At 62.8% G+C, this 16,873-nt stretch overlaps 1 protein-coding gene across 3 annotated transcripts in view; it reads right to left on the reverse strand.

Moving 5' to 3' along the window:
- Positions 1–16,873, reverse strand: part of Sh3tc1 (SH3 domain and tetratricopeptide repeats 1) — a 42,587-nt gene that overhangs the window by 12,268 nt on the left and 13,446 nt on the right. For all 3 annotated transcript variants that reach the window (XM_071614113.1, XM_027939816.3, XM_071614114.1), the window contains exons 2-10: positions 14,709–14,926; positions 9,804–9,931; positions 8,904–9,009; positions 7,731–7,877; positions 6,871–7,075; positions 5,818–5,894; positions 4,882–5,077; positions 2,935–3,068; positions 1,304–1,345 (exon numbers count right to left, since the gene is read on the reverse strand). In XM_071614113.1, the coding sequence (XP_071470214.1) occupies positions 1,304–1,345; positions 2,935–3,068; positions 4,882–5,077; positions 5,818–5,894; positions 6,871–7,075; positions 7,731–7,877; positions 8,904–9,009; positions 9,804–9,931; positions 14,709–14,880 (1,207 nt within the window). In that variant the 5' untranslated portion in view covers positions 14,881–14,926. The remainder of the gene's footprint in view (positions 1–1,303; positions 1,346–2,934; positions 3,069–4,881; positions 5,078–5,817; positions 5,895–6,870; positions 7,076–7,730; positions 7,878–8,903; positions 9,010–9,803; positions 9,932–14,708; positions 14,927–16,873) is intronic.

Below are 16,873 nucleotides of genomic sequence, written 5' to 3' on the forward strand. Positions count from 1 at the left end.
CCCCGCAGGCTGCTCCAAGGACAGCAGGGTCTGGTGGCTCCATGTTCCTTCCCCATGACCCTCTTCCCTCCATCTCCGCCCTCTTGAGAGCACCGTCATGGGAGATGCGTGCTTCAGAGCTCAGCCGTGGCTGGTGGGTCCCTTTCCCTTCAGAAAGAATTGAAGCCTCATAAGGAGTCCTGTCCACCCTCTGGGCTAGCCCCAAAGGTGTGATTTGCTCAGCCTGCTGGGCTCGCCCCATCCAGGAAGCCCCAACTGCCAGTCAGAACTGCTGATCTGCCCACTGAAGTCGTCATGCGGAACAGGCAGAACGGCCGGGTGCAGCTCCGCGGGGGAGGCAGGCCGGCTCCATCCCCAGGAACCAGCCAGCTGGAGAGGAGGGCTGGCCATCTGCCCTTCCCCGCCACAGGAAAGGGACCATCTCTGGCAAGAGGGATCGGGAATGGCTCCCAAAGCAAACTCTTTGTCAGTTGGCAAAGACTTAGAACAAGAAAAAATTAAACTCAGTTTAGGGGCAGAGGTCCTGCCAATCCGACTGCCCTGGATTATAGGAATCTGCCCCCCACAGAGCCCCCATGGCTGGCCTCCACTGCCAGCCCAGCACAGGCAGCTAAGGGGCCCACGGGGTCTTTGCTCAGGAGACAGGAGGGTCTGCAGAGGCTCCAGGTGGGAAGGAGGCAGGCCCAGCCTCCCGCAGGCCCCATCTCAGGGCCTCCCTGTCTGCACCCCAGGGCAGCCCTTGTGAGTTGGTGCTTGGTTCTCCCAGGGCATTTCCCAATGCCCCCACCCTGCCATTCAGACCCCTGGGGAGGGGTGCAGGGAGCCAGCTGAGCTGCAGAGGGGAGAAAAGAGGGTGTCCCTGAACCAAGAAGGCCCTCAGGAAGGACCTGTAGGGACCTGACTGGGGGAGCGGCTTCTTCTCCAGAGCAATGTTCCAGCTCCACCCTCCTTGTCCCCGCTCCCTGCGGGCAGTGTGACCTGGCCGCCTGGCACAGAGCAGGACGGGCCTCAGCTGCTCTGAGTCACCCAGAGGAAGCCATAGCCGAGAGTGGGCTGTCCTGTGGGGCCCAGTGGGGCTGACACATCAGTCAGAGGAAGTGTGGGGCCCAGCGCCTCGAGGTGCAAGGGGGGTTTCAGGCCCACCCCATAAACCTCCCACACCCGCCTGCACCCTCACGGCAGAGGACTGGCAGCCCCGCTCAGTACCTGGTGCCCAGCACTGCCACTTCTGCCCTGCACTCCTGCCCCGAGGCCCCACCTCTGACCACAAGACCCCAGACCCCAAGCTCTGGGCAGCACCCACCTCGCTCCTCAGGCTGCACACCCTCTGCTTCTGCCAGGCGGTCTGGGAGGGAGGAAGAGAGGTCATCAGGACTCCAGACAGTGCCCTGTGGTCCCAGGCCATGTCCAGGCAGGGACCCTCTGGCCACCAGCACCCATGAGGGAGAGGTGTGGCTCAGGAGCCAGGAGTCCACGTCCCCCAGGACCTACAGACAGGACAGAGCATGGTGGTCTGCCCCTGCCCTCCCCTGACCACGCAGAACTCCAGCCTGCCCTCTGGACAGGGGACCGTGGCCACGGAGGGGTGCTCTGGCCCTGTAAGCTCCACTGGGGAGCAGGGTGGATGGAGCCACAGCAGCCCTAAGTCCCACAGGCTGGGGCAGAGCCACCCACTGTGGGCACGTCCCTGCTCAGACTGGGGCAGGCACCTCCTGGCCTCAGCTGCCACCTCCTAAGAAGGGGCTGACGCCCTCTGGCCGGGACCACAGCGGGCAGGAATGAAGAGAGCTGTAACCATGGGCACGTGAGGGTGCCTGGACCTGACACGGAAGGCACGTGCTCCTGGGTGCCCGGCAGGGAGGGCACAGAGGTCACTGCGGTACCCCAGCCACAGCGTCTGCTCCCCGAGAAAGACAGCCCATGTCGGGGGCTGGAGCCCGGAGAGGCCAGGGTCAGGGGCAGTCTGTTCAGGAGGACGTTCTTCTGCAGGCCTAGAAAGCTTCAACCTAATGTGGGCGGGAAGGTGTTAGGATGCCTATCATTAAGCAGGAAGAAAAACATGCGTAGAAACGTCTGTGTGCGTGTGCACATGCTACATGAGGACGTGTGGGTGTGCGGGCATGAGTGTGTTTGTGTGTGCATACATGTGAGTGTGTACACGTGTGGTTGCGTGTGCACGTGTGTACCTGTGCCTCATGAGTGTGAGTGTGAGTGTGTGCGTGGGTTGCGGGCCTCTGCTGGGCTCGGGCATCAGGGCCCACCAGTGGGCGTGCACGTGTCCCTGGCTCAGCCCCGCTGCTCTTGGTGTGAACGCTGGCTTCCTCCGCTGCACTGCACCTTGGGCCTCAGGGAGACGCTTTCCCACGCAGAGGTTTGTGGGGAGGCGGGGAGTGGCACTGCTCCGTAGGTGGGCACCCTGGGTCCTGCCTGCCTCCCCAGCCGCCAGATGTGCCCAGCCAAGGCCAAGGGTGCCCGTGCCTTGGGTTGGGGCCTGAGACCAGTGGGGAAAGGCTTCCTCATGACCTTGGGCAACGGGGGCCTCAGCACCTCCTGCGTCCCCAGCTCGTCACGCCTCTCTCTCTGTGCCTACCCCACATGCCCAGAGGCAGTGGCCATCTGTCGCCTGCTCACCTTTGGGCACCCAGGGCTTGGCCTTCTCTGCCCACATGAAGGCATGAGGAGTGGGCAGCTGGGGGCTGCTGGGAAAGGAGGGGGAAGCAGAAACACCTTCCCCCAAGGGCTCACTGGGAGACCTACAAACCCAGTGCCAATAGGGTGGGGGACGGGTGGCCTCAGCACTGGCCGGATGCCACCCGGTTCACCCAGTCCAAGCCTTTATCTCCACTGTGGGCGCAGTCACCGCCCTTCCAGGAATCCACCCAGCACTCTCCCAGGTCCCCTACGGGGACACAGTCAGCCAGGCCCCACACCTACCCAGACTGTGCACGGAGCAGACCTCGGTGCCCGCCATCCTGCTCAGCAAGCGCTGGGCGGTGTCCTCCGAAAGGTGCCCCTCGCTGCTGAAGAACACCCTCTCTCCCTCGTCCAGGAAGACCACACTCTCCAACCTGGGGAGCCATGACGCAGGTGTCAATCAAACAGGAGGCCGCGACCGGGGCTGCTCTGCAGGGCCCCAAGGACCCCACCAAAGGCCCCGCACAGCGGTTCTGCATCACCACGCTGGGACGGCTCCGCTGGCCTCTGAGGACACCAGCGAGAGAGGGCCATGTCTCCAATGGGCCAGTTTTAGGGGCAGGGTGAGGACGAGGCCCCGCTGCCTTACCCCTTACAAACCAGTGACCTGCAGGGACCTGGCGCCAACGGGAAGGCTCTCCCGCTGCAGCGCGGTTCCCTAGTCCCACCTGACAACACCCGCCGCTGTCCCGCCCCTGCTGGACTCGGCCACCTGATGCGTGACTCGTGGACACAGCCAACTGGATCTTCAGCTGAATTTGTTGTGATCGTGTCTTTTGACAGTGACATTTCACAGTCAGACCGTTTCTACTCCCTCATTTGAGACAGTCCCCACGCACGGCAGCGAAGACAGGGAGGCCAGCGCCAAACCACTGTGCCTGGGAAGGGGGCTCCCGGCAGCTTTTAAAGCCCCCTCCAATGTCCCCTGCAGCTGCTGTGCCAACCGTGCTCCTCACGCAGCCTCTGCAGGGTCCCACAGTGCTCAGCCAGGGACAGGGCCGGCGGGCGGCCACCAAGTCCCGGAGGGGGACAGGAAGGAGGCAGGAGCTGGGAGGGAGCTACAGGACTAAACGGCCTGTATGACACGGACCTCTGGATATAGCTTATTGGTCAGTCTCAGCGCCCAGCCCAGAACAGGGCCACCAAAAACGTGTCTCACCTGCGGGAGTGGGAGGTGAGCCCACAGAGGGGACAGGACCGGAGTGGAGGACACTTTCCTCACACCCACATTCTCCAGGCTCTGAACTGGGTTCTAACAATGAGAGGCCAAGTCCAGGGAAGAGACCACAAGGACAGGCACTGCTGTGCCCACTGACCACTCCCCAAGGACCCTCACTGTTGCCAGGGCTGGGCAGCAGCGACACAGAATTGACCAGCATCTGTCCCTGGGAGTCCCTTGGCTGGGGTTGGGGGCTAGGGGACAGGAAGAATGTCCCCGGGAAAGGCCATTACCGAGACTCAGAACCGTGAGAGCCAAGGAACGGAGCCAGCCTCCCCACAGCTGGACTCCGGGGGACTCATGGCAAGTGGTGGCCCTTGGAATGGGAGGCACCAGGGCTGTGAGGGGCCTCGAAGCCCATGGCGGACACTTGAAAGGGGTTCATGGAGGGGAGAGACTTGGGGTGCTGAGTTAAGGAGTGACCCTCCAAACTCCAAACTCTTGGAAGGTAACGATTTTGGAAATGAGGTCTTTGCAGATGTAACTGGTCAAGGTGGGACCCACTGGAGGGGGTGTAACATGACAGCAAGTGTCCTTCTTAGAGAAAACAGTCACAGACACAGGGGAGGAGGCCTTGTGGACACTGGGCGGGGCCGGAGGGACCAGCCACCAGCCAAGGGGCGCTGCTGGCAGCCGAAGCTTGGCGGGCACAAGGGCCCCGAGCTGGGGAGGCAGCCTGGGGCTGCCCGCACCTTGCTCTCTGCCCCTGGCTCCAGGCCTGAGGGCCAGCCGCCTGTGGGACAAGCACCAGGAGGTGTCGGGGCGCGTCCCCTCTCAGGGGATGCCCGCCTGGCAGCATCTTGGAGAGGTGCTGGGGCAGAGGCAATGGTGACCTGAGCCCCGCAAGGGGGAAGGAGCTGTCCAGGCCAGCATCCAGGTGGTCACCTGGGAAGCTCTGTGGATGTGGTGGCAGGGTCCCCCGGGAGTGGTGGGGATCAGCCTAGAAAAGGGGGGCCTCGTCCACTCACTCAGACACCGGGCCCTGCATGCTGATGTGGCTGGTCCGCACGAAGCCCACCTGGCCTGAGGCCACGTGCCGGCCCACGCACCAGGGCAGGCTGGGCACCTGGGCACCCAGGATCTCGAGGAGGTCGCCGGCCTGGAAGGACACCTCTTCAGGCCCTGAGCCCTGGAAGTCCGCCACCGCTGAGGCCTGGCCAAGCCCTGTGGAAGGAGACCACGCGGTCAGAGCTGGGGCTGGTGGGCAGAGGCCGGGACTTCTGGCAGAAAATCTGCCTTGCCCCTGGGGGAGGTGAAGGAAGCTCAGGCCCTGCAGTGTGGGGCTGGACATCTAAGTGGACCCCAGACAGGGGCGCTTTTATCCCTAAACCAAACATGGGAAACGGCGGCCATGACTCTCGCTCAGCCGGGTCGTCAGGTTCCAGGGAGACTGTGACCTGTCCCTCCTGCCCCCAGGGCCTGTGTCCACGTAGCTGGCACAGAAGCCAAGCAAACACGAGCCGCTGGGGGCCAAGCAGAGAGCTCTGGTGCCCCTGAGCCCGGGAGCTGCAGGCAGCTTTTCACAAAGACCCAGGACAGGGCCAGGCTGCGCCTCGGGGTCTCCTTGGCACCCACAGCAGGTTCAGCCAGAGGCTGGCCATCTCCTCCCAGGTCTTCCAGGGTGTGGAGACCTGGGACAGCTCATTGAGGTGTCTGTGAGCCACATCCCAGGCTCCTGGGGACGATGACAGGATGCCAGCCCACCTTCCCAGGGGCTGTGAAGTTTGGATCAGCCCTGGAGTTCTCTGAGCCTCAGCCTTCATCCTGCAGACAGCAGGGGACCACAGCCTTGTCCCTTGGCTTGGGGAGGGTTCAGGGCAAACACAGAAACTTCCAGAATGCTGGTGCCCATGACTCATGGGCTACCTCTCCCCCAGGAAAGAGAGGCCGGTGGAAACTCTTACCCATCAGTGAGCTGTCAGATGTCACAGGTCCACCCACGGAGTCGTCAGCGGGGCCCCAGGGGGCCCTAAGGGCCCACCTAGAGTGGAGAGAGGAGGTCTGTGCCGTGGACCTCAGACTGGGGCAGACGCCTTCTGGGCAGGTGTCCAGCCCCAGCAACCCGAGCAGATCCCTCCACCTCCTGGTCACATGTACCTGCTGGGCCGGTGGCACTACCCAGCCCAGGGACTGCATCACTGCTTTGGACCCCTGCAGACCACCCCCCATAAGCACCTGCCCCCACTGCTTCCAGGAGCAGCTCAGTGCTGTGGGGCTGCAGGAGCCTGGCCTCCGGCCCTGACCCTACTGTCCGTCACCACGGGCCTGCACAAATGACCCTGTCCGGGCCTCTGCTCCTCAGACAGACGGCAAGAACACTGTCGTGGAGACTGACCGTCCTCCTTCTCCATCTAACGTCTGGAACCTGACCCTGGAGGATGGCCTACGGACGTGCTCTGTGTCACCTGCCAGGACCTCACTGGGCACAGCAAACAGGGGAGCTTCTTGGAGAAACTAGGAACTCCTCTGGTCTTCGTAGGAGACATGAGCGGCCACTGACCGCCACCCCACCATCGCTGTCAATCAGGAGGCTGAGTTTCTCTCTTTGCTTTGGCTTCTAGGAAGCTCCCAGCCTAGTCTATGAGCCATTCAGCAAGCCAGCAGGATCTTCTGGGCTACCGTCCTCACTAGCTTTACCTGCACTCCGTTTCTGTGTGTGCAAATCTCCGTTTGCCTCCTTCCTGCGGGTGCAACTGTCCTGAGCCTCCCTGGAGGGCTTCCGAGGGGGCCTGATGAGGGCGGTGTGCTGTGTGCTGCACACTCCTGTGCCCTGAGTCCCGGGAGAGCCCACGGGCCCTCGAGGCGCTGCCTGAGGCCCGGAGAGGAAGCCGCAGAAGAGGTGCCCACCTTGCCTGTCCTCCCACCCCACTGGGCAGTCGACCTGCCAGGCCCAGGGACCATCTGTGAGGCCCAGCACCACCCAGAGCCACAGGGACGACAGAGAGTCCGGTACCTACTGATGGAACGGAATCAAGGGCTCCGGGGCAGCCGCTGCCGCCGCCCCAGACGTGGTGGGAATGGGGCTTGAAGAGTCCGCTTCCAGGGCCACGTCCCCCAGGGAGTGCCCCGAAGCCTTCCTGAGGACCTGGGGGCCCTTCCCCACACTCTGGCGGCCAGTCGTCAGTCTCACATGGTGGTCAGGACACAGGACAAAGAAAGGCCCTTTGAAAGGAAAAAGGTGGTCATCCAGGTGGCTGGACCGGGCAGCTGAAACTCTGCCAGCAGGACCACCCCACCCCTACAGGACCCACAGTGAAGGCAGCCCGGGGGGAGGCCCCATCAGCTGCTTCAGCCCCAGGAACCAGTGGACTGGCTCTGGAGGCCCAAGGAGCCCAGACAGGAGGCCAGCAACCCGGGGTGGGCCCCAGCTCTGCCTCCACTGGCCTCTGAGGCCTGCTCAAACTCAGACTCTCTCTGGGCCTCAGTGTCCTCCCTGACCCACGAAGGCCAGACGGGTGGTCCCCAGCACTCCCTGCTTGGTCGGCCACTGGGAGTCCAGCCCCGGCCAGGCAGCTCAGGCTGAGAGCCGTGGGGAAGGCCGTTTTACCCTCCCTCCTCTAGAATCGGGCCTCGAAGCCCAGCAAGAATCAGGGCTGGAGGTGGGGACACCAGACAGCCTCTTCTGCCACTTCCCAGACACCTCATCTCCCCGGGGCCAGCCAGGGTCTTTGCTGCCCGGGCCCGCTTACTGCCAGGGTGTGCCAGGGGGCGCCAGGGGGTGCCAGGTAGCCACTGCCTGGAGCAGACCTCCTGGCTGCAGAGCTGCCTCCTGCCACAGCCCCAGACCAAGGTCGCCGTCGCCACACACGGCACCCACCTTCCTGGGCCAGCAGGCTCTGGTGCGTCCGCCTCAAGGCGTCCTCCTCCACGTGCACCTGGATGGCCGTCTCCTCCTCCTCGCCTGGCCACAGCAGCCAGAAGGCCCGGTCCACCAGCAGGTTTTCCAAGCAGTGATGTGTGAAGCCTGCAAGGCCAGGCCTGGTCACCCGCAGGCTCTGGAAGGGGCAGGGAAGGCCCCAGCGTGGGCCGCCTGCCCTGGGAGCCTACCTGTGCGCGGTCCACTGGTCTGACCATCCTGGCTGCCAGTGGCCATGTGCAGACCCTCACCCACCCACCACCACCATGGTCAAGTTAAGGGCCTCTGTGTGCCTCTGTGTTTGCATTCTTAAGTCAGAGGTTACAGGCCACGTTGACCATCATAGGATGGACACAGAACAGGCCAGGGAGCCCTGGCCTGGCGCTACTGGCCCATGCTATCTGTTTCCATGGAGGCAGTGCTTGGCCGTCAGGGTGCTGGTGACGCCCCCACGCCTGGCCAGCAGGCAGCACCAGCCTGGCTCCCATTAGTCCACAGAGGTGGCGAGCAAGTCCTTCAGTACTCTAGCTGAGGTGTGGACATTCGAGGACAGGGCCAGAGGACGCTGCCTTCTGAGCACCACAGTACCTGCGGCTGTCCTGCGGGGAGGACTGAGGACAAACTGGCTCCTCTGAGAACTGTCTCCTCCCAGGAGACAGGACAGAGCATCAACAAGACCTGCCGAGGGTGCCATCAAGGGTCTCCTCCTCCAGCTTCTCGGCCCTCAAACGGAGGTGGGCTCACAAGGCTCCCCTAGCTGGGCCCCACCCCAGGCTGCTGGCCTCCTGTCTGGGCTCCTTGGGCCTCCAGAGCCAGTGGGAGCCTAGCTCCCTCCCCGCGGAGGTAAGGACCATGCCGTAGGGAAGGGACCCGGAAGCTCAGGCACCACAGCCCCCAGCAAGACTGTCCACCTCGGCTGCAGCCAGCACAGCCCAGCACAGCGCCTCCCCGCCCCCAGAACAAGGTGGACCCTGGGCCCTCCCTGATTTTCTGGAGAGGCCGCTGTGAAACGACTTATTCTCCAGCCCCGATTGGTGCCATGGACACAGGGTGAGTTACGAGTCCTCCGAGGGGGCCCTGGGATCAGCCCTGGGATCAGCCCTGGGATCAGCCCTGGGAGGGTGGCCGCTTTACCAAGAGCGTGGTAGGTGGAAAACTTCCAGATTTCTTCAAAAGTCTTAAACGTCACCATGATCCGATCCTGGTCACTGTGGATAGACAACAGCCTGGCTGACAATTCCTTAAAGGAAAGAAATAGAATTTAGGGACAGTCCCAGTGGCCTGCAGGGCGGTTCCTTGCAGCCCTGGCTGATCCTCTCCTGCTCACAAGCCGACCGCGGCTCCGCCACCTGCAGAATACAGCCCAGCTCCTGCCAGAGCCCACGGGCCGCCCTGCGCTGCTCTCTCGCCCTCCCAGCCTCCCCCTGGCCACTGCCATCAGCAGCTGCCCTCAGCCCGGCCACAGAGCTGCCTTGGGACCCGCCTTGCCTCGCTGCACCTGCACCTCCCACCGAGGCTGAGTGCACTCCTGCCTCTGTCCTCTGGGGTGATGGTGACGGTGTTGGGAACAATCGCACCATCCGGGAGCTCTTCTGACTAAAGCGGGGTCGGCCAACACCCCTCCATCTGACAAAGGAAGCCAGGCCTGATTCTGAGCTCAGACCCTGGGCAGGTGGTGCCGCGGACTGGACCCCAGGGCCCACCACGGCCCTCCTCTGTGGCCCAGTCCCGGGCGGAGCCCCGTTGGTTGAGCAGTCTGAGCCAGTCTCTGTGCCGGGCACTTGGTGAGGTATTTACCTGGTCCCCACCTCTGGGCGTCTCCAGTGTGGCGGACGAAGGTGCCTTCACACAGGCTAGGAGGCCACCGTCAGGGCGGTCTGACCCCAAGTCCGTGCTGCCCCCATCCCAGCCCTGTGGCAGAGGGGGGCCCTGTCTCCTGAACTGTCCTCATCCCGTGACATCCCCCCCTGTGCCTATTCTCTTTACTCGAGGGAGCTCCTTTCCCCTGCTCCCCAGGCTCCAGGGCTGACTCACCCCCAGCACGTGGGCCACCTCCTGGCTCTCGTTCTCCAGCAGGCGCAGCCGGCCCCGCAGGGCCTGCTGCAGGCCGGGGTCTGGCTGTCCACTCTTCCTCCGCACGGCCAGCAGCTGCAGAGCCAGGTCTGTAAGGGGCAGATGGAAGTCAGGAGGTCCTGCTGGCCCAGACCTGGGTCTATGGGGTGCTCCCCCCCACCCCCGCTGAGCCTCCAAGTCACAAAACTGGTGCTGGAGGCTGGGCCAGCCCGGGGCACCCAAACCCAGAGAGCAGCTTGACCTCCAGTAACAGACGCCCAGCTCAGCTGCAAAGACCTGCCTGTTCATCCTCAGGCCCGGCCCCTGCAGGGATGGGAAGGTGGACTTTCGTTTCACCCTGCAGCAGGTCAGCCAGGAGCCGACATTCAGCAAGCGGCCTGGGCACCATGACCTCCAGCCCCACCTCTCCCCCGGCCCCATCTCCAGATGTGGCACCCAGCCTCCTGGGACACCCCCCAGGCATCACAGAGGCCTCAATTCTACCCTGGCTCCTGTCCCCTCTTCCTTATCTCCTGGGGGACCCTGTGCCCACTCCATTCCCCGGTCACACATGGCATGGGCCCACCAGCCTGTCCTGCTGGCCCTGTCCTCAGCCCCTGCCCACGGCTCAGGACAGCAGAGCCGTCGGACAACTGTCTGGCCAGGCTCTGCCCTAGTCAGTCCTCTGGCCCATGCAGAGCCAGAGGCCCCAAGAGAGCACCCCCGACCTGGCCTGGCTCCGGACCCTCTAGGGTAACACTGAACTTCTGCAGATGGACATGGCCTGTCTACAATGTTCCAGGAAATGGCCAGCAGCCGTGGGGGCGGCAGAGCTCTGGAGAGCTGGCCGAGCACACGAGGGGCCCGGCTTTCCCATCAACCCTACATGTTGGGGAGGTCTTTGGGTGAGGTTGATCCGCCTGGGTTTTGATGTGCGTGTGAACATGCCTCCGTGGAGCCCGCCCCTCTGCACAGCTCACAGGCACCAACAAGAAAGCAAATCTGAAGGAAATCTCCACGTGTGGCCAGGGCTTCCTGTGGGAGGGGGCAGCGGTAGGCTCCCACCCCAGAGAGAATGAAATGCAGGTCCCCTCCCCGGCCCTGCTGGTTCTCTGCTGCCCAAGACTCCAGGCACCCAGGGCCTGCCCACCTCTTCACTCCCCCAGGGCCTCCCAAACCAGGCCCTGGCGGCTGTTGCCCTGATAGCTCCCAGCTTGGACACCACCCCAGGCCCTAAAGCCAGGTAGGAGACAGGGCACGGGAAAGGGGCCACCCCTTAGGGAGCTCAGCTCCACCAAAAAAGGGGAATTTGAGCCCAGGAAGGAGGAGCCCCGTCCTGCGCGGACTCCAGGGACCACCTGAAGTTAGCTGGTTGCTGGTCACTAGCATCGCGGCTTGCTCCCCCTGGGCAGGTTAGTGGGGAGGAGGTCACATGTGGGCAATAAAAGAAGTCCTGGGAGGTTCAGCTGTCAATCAAGGTATCAGTGGACCCCCAGGGGAGAGGAGGGGAGACTAACAGCCCAGCGAAAGCCCCTGTGCAGAGGGTCCAGCCCTCCTCAGCTCCACCTTCTGCTCCCCGTGTTCGCTCCTCCCAGAGGCACTCCCCTCTCAATACACCTCTCTTTGTCCCCAATCTCTCCAGTCTGGCTCAGTTCCTTGCTCCGCAGGCTGAGAACCTGGACCAGGACCCTGGGCCCTGCTCTAGCTGCGCCCAGCTCACAGGGACCCTGAAGCAACAGCCTTTTTTTCTAAGGCTGGCTACTGCCACCAGAATCCAGGCTCCTGGGACAGCCACCTCACCTGTTCTGACGCTGAAACTCTAAGACAATCAGCCCTACCTAACCCCTGGGGTCAAGGTCAGTAGAGATCTCCAGCAGATGCCCTCTCCTCCCCTACTGCCAGCCCTCTACAGAGTGGGGCTGCCCTCAGATGATCAGGAAGGAGGGAGGGAGGGAGGGAAAGGAGGGAGGGGAGGGGATTGAAAGGAGGAGGGGGAGGGAGAGGAGGAGGGGAGGGAGAGGAGGAGAAGGAGAGAAGGAGGAGAAGGAGAGAAAGGAGGAGGGGGGTCCCCCTCACCCCTGGGATAAGCTGGAGCACCTTCCTCCTGTGCCTGGGGAAGGGCCAGTGTGATCATGTGGAGATTTCTGGAATACGGAGCAGGGCCACTTCAGGTGAAGTGCCCTCCCAGTGTGTCACAACACCCTGGGCTTTGGCAGCTCCTGAGTCCCTTCCCACACAGAGGGAGGACTCTGCATCTTCAAGTCCCAAATAATGTGTCCACTGCCCAACATCCCGGCCACCCTGAGCCAAGGCAGGCAGCACTCCCACCCGGAGGGACAGCCCGAGGACAGCTGGGGGGCAAGGCGACAGCAGGAGTCCAGCCCCAGAGCTGGGGTCTTCTCCCTGCAGCTCAGAGCGGGGACAGGTATCTGGGGATGGGGCTACACAGGCTGGGGTCTTTCTGGGCCCCTGTTGCCTGTGCTGCTCCCAAGGCTGCTCCCCACCACCCAAGGCAGATTCAGGGGTCCTTGGAGCTTCCTTCTCAGGAACCCTTTCTGCCCTCTGCACCCCCACAACGCAGCAGGCACCCTCTTCCTCTTGCCTCGCCCCACCTGGGCAGCCCTCCTTGAGGGTCATTGGCCAGCCTCTCCCAGGTGGGCAGTTGCCCATGGAAGGTGGGTGCTGGCCGGCCCCAGTCCTCCAGCTGCAGGTAGAGGCAGAGTCCAGAGCTGACCCCCAGCCCCAGAGTCAGAACCTCTGGGCTGGGGCCTGAGCAGCTGTGTCCAGCAGCCACATTGAGGCAGGAAGTAGGAGCCATGCGGAGGAGCCTTGGGAGGGCACCTCACAGGCATGGGACCCCCACCACCGCCCCGCCCCACCAGGCCCTGTGTTGAGGGCTTGGTCCCCTGCGGCACTGCTCAGAGGTCCCGGGACCTTTAGGAGAGGGGCCCAGTGGGAGGTTTGTCACTAGGATGTGCCCTTGAAGGGACTGTGGGACCCCAGTCTCTTCCTCTTCCTGTTTTGACTTCTGGCTGTGAGGTGGGCAGCTTGGTTTGCTCCTGTTCTGGCTGGGGTGCACCACACAGGCCCAAAAGCCATGGGGCAGCCGACACGGACTGGACCCACTGGGCCTGTGAGCCAGAATGAACCTCCCTCTGTGAGCCCACTGCCTCAGGAGGAGTAGTTTAGCTCAGCTGAGGTTTGGTTCGGGTACTAGGGATCAAACCCGGGACACTTCACCACTGACCCACATCCCTGGCCTTTTTTTTTTTTTGAGACAGGGTCTCACCAACTTGCTCAGGTCCTTGCTAAGTTGTTGAGGCTGGCCTTGAATGCACAATCCTCCTGCCTCAGCCTCCTGAGTGTCTGGGGTTACAGGCTACCGTTAAATACCCATACTGAGGTTTTGTAGGAGAATATCCTGGTTGTGGGAATCCTGGATTCCTTTGGGATGAGGGAATCATGTTTGCTCTTAAACAGTTCAGAAAAAAAAAAAGTGTGTATGTAGGTAGATGATGGATGGATGGGTGGATGGATGGAGAGATAAAGCAAATATAAAGAATGTCAGCATTGGAAGGGTAAATGGGAATCGTTTCTGCTATTTCTTGCAACTTGAAATTGTCCAAGGAAGACGAGGAGGTGGGGAATCAATGTGGAGTCCTCTCCCCGGAGCCGGCCTTGCTGCTGGCGGCCAGTTGAGCCTCCTCAGACAGAAGTCCATGGACTCAGCCAGCTGGGCTCAGAGACCACATGCGGACCTGGAGGCAGCGTGCCTGCACATCTCCAGAGGAAGCCCCTGGCAGCCACAGGGCTGGGGACACCTGACTCCCCCCGAGGTCCAAAGCCGCTTCTTGGGTGGGCCACTCTCCTGCTGCTGGTCTGGCCCGTCTAAGTCCGGACTTCTGTGCACTCTGCGGGCCTGGGCAGGACCCAACCCCTGCTGACCCACCCAGGCGCTGGATCCACGGTGGAGGGTGGGCTGCCAGGCCTCTAGGCCACCCCAGCCCTCTAGGCCACCCCTCCCAGCAGGACCTCTTCCCCTTTTGAATCAGTGTGCAAAGCCCACCTGGTCCCTCCCCAGGTCCACCCACAAGCAGGAGGACTGAGATGACAGGCGTGACACACTGGGAGCCCAGGGCCGCGGTGACTGGGTCTGGACCCAGCAGGGGCTCAGGGGGTCTCCACTCCACCCTCCCACTGTGCCATTCACCCACTGACCCCTCAGATGGCCTTCGAGCCTCTACCATGAGCCACGCCCTGGAGACCCTCGGCAGGAGAGAGGAGGGCCCTACACTAGCTTGTGTCCACCTCTCCCTGCCCCCTCTGCGGGACGGTGGAGGGAGGGTCCTGGAGGTCGCAGAGGCTGCCCCTCAGATTTCCCAGAGGGCAAATAGGCCCAGGTTAAGCAGAGGCCCATGACACTCAGGATTGGAGCCGGTCTCCCGGGTGCAGCCAGCCTGGCTGCCCTGTCACTGTTCCTCATGTCCCTCACACAGAGCTGTCCTTGTCTGGGCCTCGGGAGACCCAGCCACTGTCCCCATGTGGCCTGGCCAGTTTCTCCCTGTCTCTGGGCCTGGGCTTGCCCCCTCAGGAGCAAGGGACACCCTGTCCAACAGGGTATGAGAACAAGGAGGGGCTGTGAATGCTGGCCACCCAGAGTCTCAGGGCAGCCTCTGGAGGAGTGGGCGGCCTCTGGGTCCTTCCCCTCTGGTTTTGCCATCATGACAGGCCCCCCAAACAGGAGCGGGGCCCTGGTCAGGAGCATGACTTGCTGGGTCAGCTCTTGTCTTAACACACCCGAGCTGGGGCCTGTGTGCGGGGTGGGGGAAGGCAGGGATGGCGGGGGTGGGGTGGACTGGACAGCGGTGGCCCCAAAGCTGCACTCACCACCTCGGACTGGCGCCTTGGCCTCCTCAGGCCCAGCCTGCTCCCGGCCACAGGGTGAGCGCATGGCCCCACTCTGGACCTCGTGCGCGCTGCTGTGGCCTCCAGAGGGTCTTGCAGGCCCCCAGCCCATCTCCGCTGGCTCCCCAGTGGTCTCCTCCTTGGGGCTCTTCATGACCCGCCCTGGCCCCAGTGCTGAGGCCTCGGCATGCCCAGTTGGCCTGTGGAGAGAGCAGTGGGCGTCAGCAGAGGCCTCTCCAGGGTGGGGCTGCCAGACCATCAGGGACCTCTCTGCCAGGGGTGAGGTGACGGGGAGAGAAGCCAACATTGCAGAGTGTCCTGCACCTCCAAGGCCTAGCCGTGGCCCTGCTTGCAGCCTGTGTCCCCAGCACTGGGGCCACTGTCCGGCCTGTGACGGCCAAACCAGACCTGGTTGTGACCTGAAAGCACAGAACCACTGTGGTAAGAAACCTGTGCCTGGGGAGGGGTCAGTCCCCCCTCAGCCTTTCTCCAGGAAGCCTGAGGGACCACGTCCCCACCTTTGGGTGGTGGATGACTGCCCTGGGGCTCTGACGGCGCCCTCTGGAAGTGTGCAGATGCCTGTGAGCAGAGCGGGTCCTCTCACCCGTTTCTGGGAGCACCTTCAGGTTAGAGCCCCTGCACGGGCTCCAGCCTCTAGACTAGGAATTTTTTAAAAGAGGAGAAAAGCCCCAGTGGTAGGACGGGCCTAAGATGAGGACCTGTGAGTGTCGGGGAAACTGCCGATCAGGGCTCGGAATCTGGGGTCTGCTCTCCTCTGGGCCGCCCCTCACAGCAGAGATCCGAGCTCTCCTCTCCGAGGCGGCTTGCTGCTTCCCGCAACAGCCCACCTCCTCCGGGAAGGGGGGAGGAGGAGCAGGAGGTAGGGGAGGCAGAGCCCTGGCCAGGAGCTGCTCACTGGCCTCACACTTTCCTGGGCTCAGAGATGAGCACTGACAGGCCATGCTCCCAGGTCTGTGGTTTTGTCACTCATCTGAGGACACGTTGTCCCTTTTCATGCATCAAACACAAGCAAGGCTGCTGAGCATGGGGCAGACCCCCAACGACGACGGCTGTTGGAACTGGGCAGAGGTAACCGACGGCCGAGCTCACTCACAGGGAAGGCGGGAGCCACCTGGGTGGCACGCCCAGCCTGAAGGCTGCATATTTCAAGCCTGACCATCTGCTGGCTGTGAGCAGGGAACATTCAATCCTGAGGGTGCAGAACTCCCCAGGATTCCTCTGCCCAGAGCACTCAGGGGGACAAGGCAACACCCCTGACCCCTCTCCATCCACCAAGGTGCAAGTCTGGTCTCCCTGGACCTGCCCCCTGTCTTGGCAGACGTTGGAGGCAGACCTAGGTCATGCCATAGCCAGCTGCATGGGCTGGGCCCAGGTGTGCCCAGCCAGGGCCAGCTAGCTGTGCTCCCGAGTCTCTGGCCTCCGCCCTGGTCCCGGGCAAGGAATCAGCAGAGGACAGACAGGGAGTCAGACAGGGCAGCTGCAGAGGCACCTGGGTCTGGGGTCTAGGATGCAGGACATAGGCTAACAGATGAGGTAGAGTGTACCCCCAAGGGCAGAGAGGCCATCAAAACCTCTAACCTGGGTGCAGTGGCCACACCTGTAATCTCAGTGACTCGGGAGGCTGAGGCAGGAGGATCTCAAGTGCAAGGTCCGCCTGGGCAATTTAGTGAGATCCTGACTCAAAATAATTAAAAAGGGCTGGGGGCGTGGCCCAGTGGTGGAGCACCCATGGGTTCAGTTCCTAATACTGCAAAAAAGAATGTACTGAAGAGTCCCCGTGGGAGGTGAGCGGTGGGGTGCGGGGCTTGTCACCAAAACAAAGGCAGCTGAGCCCCCAATTAGTCACAGCACAGGTGTCATCTCACATCAGGTTCTTGCAGACCCTGTCCCTGTCTTTTGGTCCTGGATGGTTCCAGGTGGCAATTCTAGAACGGGAACTGAGGGTCACCTTGTCCCGGAGGTGGAGGGAAGGGAAGTGGACTGCAGGGAGGGCTCCCTGGAGGAGGTGTTCATGGTGAAGGGCCTCAGCCCAGGGCAGCCAGGGGCCGGCAAGGCTTCCAGAACACCAAGGCTGTGAGGTGGCCTCGTCTAGTTCCCTGCCCAACTGCCCTCTGCCCGCCTGTTCC

This window comes from Marmota flaviventris, chromosome 7 (assembly GCF_047511675.1).
Source record: "Marmota flaviventris isolate mMarFla1 chromosome 7, mMarFla1.hap1, whole genome shotgun sequence".
NCBI classification, from domain to species: Eukaryota; Metazoa; Chordata; class Mammalia; order Rodentia; family Sciuridae; genus Marmota; species Marmota flaviventris.